The following is an 11,069-nucleotide window of genomic DNA, read 5'->3' on the forward strand; positions in this document are numbered from 1 at the left end:
TTCCCGCCAAACTCTCCCGCTCTCTGAAGTTATTTTTTTCCTTGCTGTCTCACCCCACACTCCCTCTTATCTCCTTAACGCACTGCTATTTTATCTTCCACTGGATGGGCCCACGCATCGCAAAAAGAATGGTTTTGATAATACGATCCGCGGGGTCGCCTAAGACCTTTTCTCCTCTTCTTAACTTCTTGTGATGTACTTTTTGCTACGCCATATCTTGTTCTTGCCCGCTTTTTCTGTGTGCTCTATTACCCGCTCATTTTCTCGTTAATTTTACTTTCCTAGTCCTGGGGCATTTGGTTCTTTTTGGCCGCCTGTCCATGTGTTAGTCCATCGAAGCGCTTCGGCATCTCTTTTACTTTAGTTTGTTATACCTGGTAGTTGTAGTGTATCCGTAGACGTATACGTAGATGTAGATGTCTATTAAGGAAACTACGACGAAGATCTGATATTCCTATACAACCACCCAAGTTGCCATCCCAATTGCCAATATCAATTGATGATTTAACTCAAACCCACACCCATATCCTGACCCCTAGCTTGTGTTTCCGCACACCGGAAAGATAGCTTAAACTTCCCATTCCTGTGAATCGAAACATGAATATCATAAACCCCATCATCCTGACTCTTACTCTGCCTCTGATCTCCTTGATCCACAATCCCCTCCACAGTAAATTTCTCCACCGTCCCCTGATCCGAGTTCCTCTTCCAATCCTTCTCCATATTATCCAAAGAATCAGATACAACACCCCTGTACTCCCATCCCCCTTCCTCCAAAGCACGCGTAACCCGAAACTGATACGAGTTCGGATCCAGATCCAGAGTTACAGAAGAATTAAGATACCACCTGAGATAAACTCGTATCAAATACATGCATATAACCACTCCAACCATACCATAGCACCCATTTAGTAGTCCAGTCTCAGTAATAGGGGATATTGAAAGTCTCCATCTTCTCTTTTTTGTTTCCATATTTTCATATTCAGGGATAGAGAATATGTACGGCCAAAGAGCCCGTAGAACATATTACGATCCGCACTCTGGTATGTGTAACTCTGTTAGCTTAAGTTGATTTTTGATTTGATGATGTTGGTCTTGTATATTATCCTAATCCTCACTTACATTTTGGACATATAAGCGAAAAGCCCCAGAAATTGGATATTGAAAGATGCACGCTTGAGCTTGCTTTTGGAGCCTGTGTCGCCGGAGAATCTTACGGATCGGTCATTTGGGATGATTGAATTTTTCTTGATAGATGGGTCTGTTTTGCCTCGACGAGCGGCGAGTAGGAATTGGAAGGGTTAGAGAATATCATGATCTCGATCAAGTGGTTCCTCTGCTGCCTCGGTGTCCATGGTCCTTTCGTTGGGCATTGTAGGGGTATTTATTGTTGGATAGATACAATGGTAAATGATGAATGTCGGGTATTCAGTTGATGTGGCTGGAAAATTTCAAAGAATGGTGGAAAGGAATGAGCTGGTATAAATATGATGGGGAAGACGTCTGCCTTCTCTGTCCTCATCAGTGTTTGCAGATCGCCGCCTCCTGGCCCGGGGGGGGGGGGGGGAACGTTGTTGATCTTATAGGTCGCGGTATATCATGATGATATTCTGGAGCTCCTGAGAAGTGGGGCAGAACATTAAAAAGATCTTGAGATTATGATGTTCTGGTCTGCACGGCCCAGAGATTGAAACAGTTCAGATCACATTGTATATTCAACTGCAAACTTAATCAAGAGCCAGCTTCGGTATAATCCAATAACTTGAAACAGCCAAAAACAAATCAGAAACTCGTATCTTATCATATCATCTCATATAATATCGAGTACCTCGTCTATATCCATACCAATTCTATCATTTAATCAAACTTCCAGAAGTGACTTCCAAAAGGTCGCCGTCCTCACCGAACTCAATCTTCTTTCCAGTAATCAGTGACTCCTGCAAAGCACAACCAATAGTAACAGCCTTGACAGCAGAGTCGAGACGAAGAGGAGGAGGGGTATTATCAAGACAAGAAGCTGTGAACTCGTTCGCCTCGGTGATGAAGGCGTCGCGGAATCGGCCGTAGTAGTCTGGCGGAATCTCGCGACGAATACCAGTGGACTCGTATAGGTTTACAAGGTTCAATTGGGGCTGTGTGTTAATGGCGACTTTGCCGTTTGTGCCGAAGATTTCGGTGCAGTCTTCTTGACCGGCGGCCATCATGCGGGAGCAGTAGAGTTGAGCGATCTTGCCACCCTATTTGAATTGGAATGTTAGATCTTTTTTCTTTCTCTTTGTGATGCGGTTCATTCTTTTAGGGGGAAAAGAGGGAAGAGAGGAGGAAGGAAACGTACGTAGAACTCAATAATACCAACCGCATTGTCGCGATCATTGTGCTTGCGCAGATCAGGCTGCACAGCTGTAATACCAACTGCAGCAACACTCTTAACCTTGATGTCCTCACCGAAGAACCAAAGAGCGAGATCGATATCGTGAATAGAGCAGTCCACAAAGATACCACCTGAGAACTCGGCATAGGCAACGAAGAATCCACTAGGATCGAGCTTGTCGCAGGTTTGTGAGCGGAAGACGGATGGTGTGCCGAATTCGCCAGTCGCCAAGCGACGGTGTGCATCGCGGTATGAGGCGTCGAAGCGACGAGAGAAACCACATATAACTTTTTGATTGGGGAATTTCTTGATAGAGGCTGCGTAGGCGTCGACCACGGATTGAGACTAGAAAAGAGAAGAGGAGATGTTAGTATGTTAGGTTCTGGTTATGTCGAGTTCTGTTCTGTTCTGTTTTGCATGGGGGTCTCCAATTCAACTTACAATCTCGGGACTGGTGCTGATGGGCTTTTCGCAGAGGACGTGGAGTCCGCGGTCAATTGCCTTGATGGCTTGTTCGGCGTGCACGGTGGTAGCACTGGAGACGACGACAGCTTGGAGAGACTTCTCCTGGTTCAGCATATCCTCGTAGTCGAGGTAAGTGTGGACACCCTTGAACTCGTTCTTAGCGGCATCCAGCTCAGCCTGAACAGGAGAGCAGACAGCAATGAGCTCGGCACGGGGTGTAAGAGTTGCAAAGTGACGCGCATGGCGCATACCTGTGCAAATAACAAATTAAAACCAATTCATTCTTTTGTCTGGTCTTGTCTGGTCTTCTCGTGTGTTCAAAACAAACGAAAAGCACACAAAGTCGGAGCTCGCGGGGTAATTGAAAGTCTTACCCATGCGTCCAATGCCTGCAACGGCTACCTGAAGCTTGTCGGTCATTATGAAGGAATTGGGTATATATAAAAAGATAACGAATTTCGGAGATGATTTGCGAAATATGGAAAACGATTGCCAGATCAAACTAGTTATAAAGCTACAGAATTTCTAGCTTGCTGAGCTGTTCTCCTCCTTCTGCCCCTCAGCGGACAATCAAACACCCGACATCGTGGCTTGGGGGCGTAGCGAGAGTTAGGCTGGAAGGAGTAATCTGCCGGCGACAATTACCTTCCCCAGTTACTCTAGTTACTCCACTTCCCCCACACTTCAATCCCCCCCCACGTTCATTTGTGTACGGGGTTTGGTGGAGGGCGTGTACCTTGGAATTAGGTTCCCGATCATTAAAATATTAGCAAGGCGCGGATAATGGAGAAGTTAATGATTTGTTTTATTTATTTTATGGAACTTAATGTGATTGATATTCCCCCACCTTGTCCACTTTTTTATCCCTTCTGGTTGAGGGTTCTCCGCAATTGAGGCAGCTGATTATTTCTTCCAAGGAACAGAGAGAGACAGAGGAAAAAAAAGTATATTAATTATCGCGATCATCGGAATTTACAGTGATACAACTTAATTTCATGACATCGTGCCAGCATCGCAGTTACTCCGATTCACCGTACCCTTCCCACCCCCACGCGAGCTTTAACGATTCTTGCGTACTCAACGTAGGATACGCATGTTCATCCTCTAGCTTGACAAGTAATCCAAGCAAAGCCTCTTGCTCGAATCTCTCGGTAAAACGATCTCCACACATTCCAATCGCAGCCGAAGCTGTCACCAGACCAGGAGGACTATGCTCGTTGGAAAGCGCAATGCCACATAGTCGCAGTACAATGGATCGCACCTTTTGATCTACTGATCGCATTGCTGTGCGCTGACCAGGTCCTAAACGGGGAAGTTTTGGGTTATAAACCGTGAGGAGAATTCGCGCAAGTTCGAGGAATTGAAGACCTGCAACGTGGCAGTTGTTCAGGTACCACAGCTCGGGAAAGACTTCACCGCGTGAGCGGTCAGGTTCACGGGAATAGATAGGCTTGAAACTGGGCGGGCCCATCTCAGCCCAAAAGGTTTCAAAAAGGACGAGTTCTTCGTAGCGCGCGATGCGCATGTCGGCACCCGGAACTTGGCGAATGATACCCATGCTCGAGGAGATGCTGCGGTCCCTCGTTACGTCTTCTTCTTCGGATCCGTAACAATATTGTAATACATCGGCGCAGTGGATGACTAGTCTATCTGCCCAGACATAGTCATCGGCAGGCTCAAAGGATCGATAAGGTTCACAGGGTTCTAAGGGGAGGCGGAACGTTCGTTGTTTACTAAACGCTGTGGTGATTTCTTGTCGTAGGGCGATCCAGTATGTGGCGTGCCGGAGGCCGTATCCAGACACTGCGGACCTTACTTGGGCATTCAAGAAGATGTGAATTCCCTTTAATCCGTTCTCAGTGTCTTCGCCCATTGATTCGACTAGACATCTCTCATTAACAACGAGTAAGACATGGCCATTGACTTGGATGTGACTTACAATCAACTTCTTCATAAAAACGTAAAATTACAGCCGCGGCAAGAAGATTCTCATCCTGAGCTTCTCGCGAATGGTCTGAAATTGAAACAAGATGCGCAATGCACTCGTTGTGGTAGTGAATCGCTGTCTCTGGCTTAAGGTCCGGCAATATCTTGCCACCATAATGTACTTTATTGCCATGCCAGTATCTCTTGATCCGGCTTAAGTGCCTAGCGGAGGCAGTATAAATGGCATTAAGTAGAGGTGGACATGTTCGAGCCCGTAGTGGCACTGTGCAAGCAAAATTTCTGTCTCCGTCGCATATGTCAAACTGAATAAAAATGTAGTTATTAGCACCGACGAACAGAACATATGTTGCCGAATCTTTGGCACATACCCAGGGGGCAAGTTGAACAACGAAATATCGCATGAGACAGGCTTCGCGCTCATTCAAATTAGGCAGTTCGACACCCGCGGGATAAAGATAGTCTCTAGACCCCGGGGATGCATTGCTGCTATATGAGAGATGAGGAGAAGCTGATGAAAGTGAAGGGTGGATCCTCGGTGACAACTCTACCGCGTACGGCGAATAATTTTTCAGAGTTCTATCATGCACATGAGGTGTCATGAAATGGCCCGATGATTGTGATCGAACGGGCTCGTTGAGAATGGAGCGCTCGTGAAGAGTGTGATTCTCAACAGATGTCTCACCTCGACGTTTCTCCGATACCGTGGAGAATGATACTGTGGATTCATATTCTCGAATGTATAGTTGGGCTATCTCATCCGTTTCGTCGACATAGTTGTAATCCACTAAGATTCGGGTAAGCAGCTGTAAGGGGGAATATCATATCCCGACGTTTTTCGCTGATGCAGGTTGATGCAGTACAGCACCGAAATCATGCCGATGAGGATCTTGTACGGACCTATTCCGATCGGCAACCAAGGCTGATCATCTGCAAAATCATACTGAGCACTTGCACTGGACCCGTGGCGAAAGCCGGACGGAGCGGCTTGCCAGATACAGGAAGAATCTGTGCGCTCGCAACGATGGCATTTTGGCTTCTGCCCATCACCTAGCCGATCGTCAGTATTCGGCTTTCAAAAGTACCTTGCATAAACTCACACTTTACATGTCGACCTGAGACGAAATGATCCGTTAGTTTCTACCGTCGGGTTCGTTATCGATGGCACTTACTGCGGCATTCCTGGCTATTGCCATTTCCGAGTCAGTGATTGGTTTATAATTGATCAAATATGGGTCACGTACCAGGGGACTACCTTATTTCGCCGCATAACGCTATATATAAAAGAAACTGGGGAAGAATACTAGTAGAGATCTAGGAATTCTTCTACGATGGAGGGAACATATTGGAATTAAAGGAAAGTGTCGCCGGAGTTCTCCACATATGGCAAGTGCGGGGGTTGGAAACTGGAGGTTTGGTGCACTATCATTGGCTCATAGTGAGCCTTGGAAATGGGGCGTATCCTTTCTTGGTTCGTGCTACTTCGGCGGCTTTGGGTGACAGCCAAGACGGACAGCCAAGTTTAAGGGCCATAAATGGGCAGTTGTATCATATGACATATCGCTCAAGTAAGTGGGCGTCATCGGTGACAGATAATCCGAGTCCTGCAGATATTCCGAGAGAAATATCTTAAGCTTTGGGATCATTTAGCTTTTGAAAGTATCCGAAGACGATCCAACAGAACAAGGCACGCCTCGCCAACAAAATGGTAGCGGCTGACTGTAAATGGTCAGATGTGAATGTGCAGCTCTTTGGATACGATGTTCATCCATCTATCCCGGTTCAAACAGCAAATTCAAGTATCTTAGACGTGGGCACAGGTACAGGGACAGTAGCTTAAGTAACGCAAAATAAAGGCTGTGAAGGGAAATTCGAAATGTTTTTCCCAAGGTTCTAGACAGTAAGTTGAATGGTTGTTCTAGTTTGTTTTATATCTCCAAGCCTCCCGTACAAGGAATAGTGTTTTAACCCGACCCAAGAAAATAAAGTGGAATGGACCTCATTCGACTGAATCCGTTAGGAGGATTCACCACACTCGATATTTGCCTCACGAGGAAGCAACCCGACAAAGTCAAGTAACAAAGCCACAGTATTAATGACACCATAAAAGAGCATCGGTATAACCCCAAAGAAGAGATTTCCGATATAGCCCCGTCGGAGGATGGTCTCGGCCAATTCCGTCCGAGCAATCTCAGGCGCAATGGGTGACTCAAATGGTCCCATCAACCTGTAAAATGTAACAAATGATGCGCCAAAGCAGTATATTAGCAGAATTTGCAACCCATGGCGACGATACAGCTCAAGGAGTCCTGGAGCACCACCGAAATCTTTAGCCAAAGTACTCATGTACGCGCTGTGGTCCACGCCGTATTGAATTCGAGATCCCTTCGCTGCAAGGAGGTGATAGTGAGGAGGATCCTTGGGCATCTGCATGCGACCTGTTATGAGTGATGTCCACCACATGGCTTGTTGTTCCGCTATGGGTGGGATTGCGCCAACTCCAGGACGTACGAAGCCGATGAATGCGATGTCTGGATTTGTTGGGTTGATAATGTTTCGGATTTCAGCGTCTGATGCTGTCGGATATGACGAGTCAAGGTACGGGAAAGTTTGTTTGTATCTGGGACATAACGTTAGCTTAGGATTGGCAGGTCACGTAACAAATTATAAGAAACATACCCAGAGCAATAAACCACGCAATTTGGCTGGATATTTCTATTTTTCATTCGCTGCCAATCTTTTCGATCGTGATTTGGCTGGAAATGAACTTGTCCCATATCATCAACATACCTCGGCCAGGTGCAAGTGTCGACGACTCGATCAGATGTAGCATCCTCAGGAGGATCAATGTAGCGGTTACCGATCAAGGCTAAAAACGGATTATATGTCTTGTAGGGGCGATTGAGATAAGGCATCGCTTTGTTGCTCTTGTTAAGAAAGACAAATGCCCTTCCTAGTCGCTCCTTAGGAAGAGCACCGACATGCTGGTTCATACCGGCCTGGGTGCCAGTCAGAAACCAGAGAACTCGCTTAATCACAAAGTCCGAAATGCACCAGCGCAATCTGCTGCTAGCCACTGCCCGATGAACATATGCAGTTTCGAACAGATTGGTGATAAGACCATCAATTGGAAGACCACCACTGAAGGTCTTGCCGAATACTTGGAATCGGCTGAGTTGTTTGGGGAAGGAGAGAAAGCCGGTGCGAAAACACATGGTGACTGACTGGGCGTCGGCTTTGATGGATTCATAGGCAATATCTTCAATGTGTTAGATTTGTATTTTCTAAATCACTTGGATCAACTTACCCATCGCTGTTTCACCGCAACCCAAGATAAGGACTTTCTTGCCAGCTACTTGATCGCGGCCCTTGTAAAGCGATGAGTGGAATACGTCACCCTGAATATTCTCAATACCTGAAATATCAGGAACATTTGGCTCAACATGAAGTCCAGTACAGACAGCAATGTGCGAACAGTCAAAAAGACTCTCCTTGGCTTCATCTCCACCATTCCGGTCCACATAGCTCACTCGATGAGCCCAGCTGGAACCATCATCGAGCGGAGACACGCGAACGACGGGACAGTTGAACTTGATATATGGTCCCAGATTGAACCGCTCAACATAAGACCGGAGATAGTCGACATATTCGGGCAATGACACATGATCGGGAGTTTCAAGCGGCAAGCGATGATCCGAGAATGTGGTCAATTGCTTACTGCTTACCAATTCGGCGTTCTGGTAAGAGCGGTAGTTGAATGTGCCGCCGACATCAGACTCACTGTGGAATATACGTTAATATTGAAGGGAGCACTGGGGCCAAGTCTTGAAAACATACGCTTCGAATAGGTACGCCTCGATCTGCTGCTCGGGCGTGGATGCTTCCAGTAAGGTCTTGAGGGTCACCAGGCCACCGGGGCTGCGATAGATTAGCGTCTGGAGAATCGAAGAAGGGACTGGTCATATACCCTGCGCCAATAATTGCTACTTTTATTGTCATTTGGGCTGTTGCTGGTGTTGTATGAAGAATGAGGGTCATTGAATGAGTGCAAGGATTGCGTAGTTTTCCCAGCCCCCCCCCACTTTGAAAGCTTGGTCAAGCTCGGTCGGGGCGCCACTGTCCCATTTCCGTGATCTTGGGTTCATTAATGAATTATTTCCGATTCATTATTTACCCCGACTCTTATCTTATCTTCTCATAATGTATTCCTTCTCTCAAGACAGTATTTTTGCGACCGTGCGCTCCACAATTGCGCCTCGTCATTCCTCTAGCTTCCCGAATCAACTGCCACATTAGGTATCATCTCGGCAGGGGTATTCTTCGGCTAATTTGCTTGTTTTTTTATTAATATTTATTTATTAATTTCCCCTCCAAAAAAGAGACGGAACGAGGGTGCAGGAGACACGCAATATGTCTAAGTGGATGGTCATCGGACACCCCACGGACGAGGTATAAGCCGTTCACTTCTTGAGCTTACTATCTCTAACTGGGCCAAATTTTTGAAAAAGTAGGGTAAAGTCCACAATGAATTGGAAAATTGGGTGAGCAGAAATATGATACAAACATGTTCCAATAATTTATCGACTGATAAATCCGCATGAGAATCAATAATATCATGCATCCAAGGCAAGGTTCGTTGAGAATAGTACTTCATCCTCGCCGATGGCCTCGCTCATCCAGTCTCCTTCAAGATCCAGATCATCCTCCAATTCCACCTCGACAACATCATCTCCATCATCCTGGAGGTATCGGGGACGATCGTATCTTTCCCACCTCGTTCCCTTTTCTAGAGTTGCTTTGTCAATGCTCTTGCTAGACAAAAACTTAAATTTGATTCTTCGATACTGAACTGCAACAATCTGCTCGCCTTGAATTATGGATTGCCTTCTGTGATCTTTTGATCGTTCATGAGAGCTACCAATACTGGGATCAATCAGATTCCCCAGCGGTATAACCACACCAGTAGCGGCTAAGGCAGCGGAAACAGGAAATGTCAGATTTCCACCAAGACTGTTGCTCTCTTTTGAAGTCTCCACAACATGAGCATTTAGGACTGTATGGTATCCAACAACCAAGTAGATAGTCTCGCCCTCGTCAACAACACGCTCAATCCATTTGCGAACTTCTTTCTCCTGAACAATGCCACGAAACCACTGGCTATTGTTGTCAAGATAGTATGTCCTGGCCTCTTTGGCTGTAATGTGGACGGAGGTTTCGGTCCGCCGTGAGATCGACGTTGAAAGAAAAGAGGTCAAGTCTGAGGTGAAATCGCGGCTTTTCGCAAGACTTTCGGTGCCCGCATAGTGCGTTTCGAGTCTCTCTATGATAGAAGAATCGGGAGGCGGGGTTGCGTCGACGTAATCTTGCTGAGGATCATCCACGCTGCATAGCAATCTCCCTAACTTGATTGAAGGCAGCGGGAGAAACCGAGGGAGAAAAACATTTTCTCGCATTTTGCCCAAAGCTCGACTCTCGACTAATAGCAATATAATGGAGATTGTATGGTGATGTTACAGGACTGTTTGTACCGCAAGTGACGGGTCACGAAGGGCGAATTGTGACAAAAAGTAAAGGCCAGAGAGCAAACATGCAATTTATAGCGTGAATATCACACCTGTTGCCTGGATGGTTGCAGATTGCGCAAGGCGGATTTCTGTGGGCTAAAAGCTGCTAGTAGTTCCTCCGCAATATGAAACTAGGAACAGCGAGCTTGAAGGATAGGCAAGAAGTTCCAGGAGTGAAGAGTATCATGTGTTTTGCTTTGTGTTGCACAAAGCGGAGAATTTATGTCTATTCGATTCTGGATTTGATTTCAATTGACATGAAAAGAGTAGGTGAACGATAGAGGAGAAGAAGCCTGAGGCAGACTAGCCATGCGAACTAGTTTGAGAGAGCCCAATGCGCAAAAGTACTTCATGTACCTATGGTTATAGAGGCCATATGTCAATTTTGCCTTGGTGCCTGAGTTTTGGGATGAGGTGACTGGAAACTAGACATCAAAGCAAAATGACTAGTGGCCCCTATGACCCACAGTACTCAGATGAGGCTCAGCCCCGCACAATTGGGCCGCACTGCATCATAATCTCCCCTGCGGAGTAGATGCCAAATATATGTCATCTTCCAAGCAGCGAATAGCTGCTGATTCCAGCGCTTAGTGACCGTCATTCATTGGTGCAATTATTCATGGCAGCCTGTAAGCGAGACACTGAAGACCCGGCGTACCTCTTATCTCAAAATAAAGGTCCCCAGCGATGGGAAATATATCCCAACCACATCGAATCGAGACCAC

The 11,069-nt window shown here is 46.4% G+C and overlaps 4 protein-coding genes across 4 annotated transcripts; all 4 read right to left on the reverse strand.

The window, feature by feature from the left end:
* Positions 1-1,853: 1,853 nt before the first annotated feature.
* N7478_011242 (uncharacterized protein) lies at positions 1,854-3,256 on the reverse strand (the record flags this gene model as incomplete). Its single annotated transcript, XM_056927456.1, has 4 exons — positions 1,854-2,237; positions 2,336-2,716; positions 2,813-3,087; positions 3,211-3,256. 4 exons carry the CDS (start codon positions 3,254-3,256, stop codon positions 1,854-1,856), a joined length of 1,086 nt encoding a protein of 361 aa, XP_056774504.1.
* A 598-nt stretch (positions 3,257-3,854) lies between these two features.
* Positions 3,855-5,204, reverse strand: N7478_011243 (uncharacterized protein; the record flags this gene model as incomplete). Its single annotated transcript, XM_056927457.1, has 3 exons — positions 3,855-4,717; positions 4,776-4,984; positions 5,152-5,204. 3 exons carry the CDS (start codon positions 5,202-5,204, stop codon positions 3,855-3,857), a joined length of 1,125 nt encoding a protein of 374 aa, XP_056774505.1.
* A 1,592-nt stretch (positions 5,205-6,796) lies between these two features.
* On the reverse strand, positions 6,797-8,818 carry N7478_011244 (Monooxygenase; the record flags this gene model as incomplete). Its single annotated transcript, XM_056927458.1, has 5 exons — positions 6,797-7,400; positions 7,571-8,039; positions 8,088-8,560; positions 8,618-8,698; positions 8,748-8,818. 5 exons carry the CDS (start codon positions 8,816-8,818, stop codon positions 6,797-6,799), a joined length of 1,698 nt encoding a protein of 565 aa, XP_056774506.1.
* A 575-nt stretch (positions 8,819-9,393) lies between these two features.
* N7478_011245 (uncharacterized protein) lies at positions 9,394-10,233 on the reverse strand (the record flags this gene model as incomplete). The annotated part of the gene is made up of 1 exon (XM_056927459.1): positions 9,394-10,233. One exon carries the CDS (start codon positions 10,231-10,233, stop codon positions 9,394-9,396), a length of 840 nt encoding a protein of 279 aa, XP_056774507.1.
* Positions 10,234-11,069: the final 836 nt, after the last annotated feature.

Source organism: Penicillium angulare (assembly GCF_028827245.1).
Source record: "Penicillium angulare strain IBT 27051 chromosome Unknown utg000008l_segment0_segment0, whole genome shotgun sequence".
Lineage (NCBI taxonomy): Eukaryota > Fungi > Ascomycota > Eurotiomycetes > Eurotiales > Aspergillaceae > Penicillium > Penicillium angulare.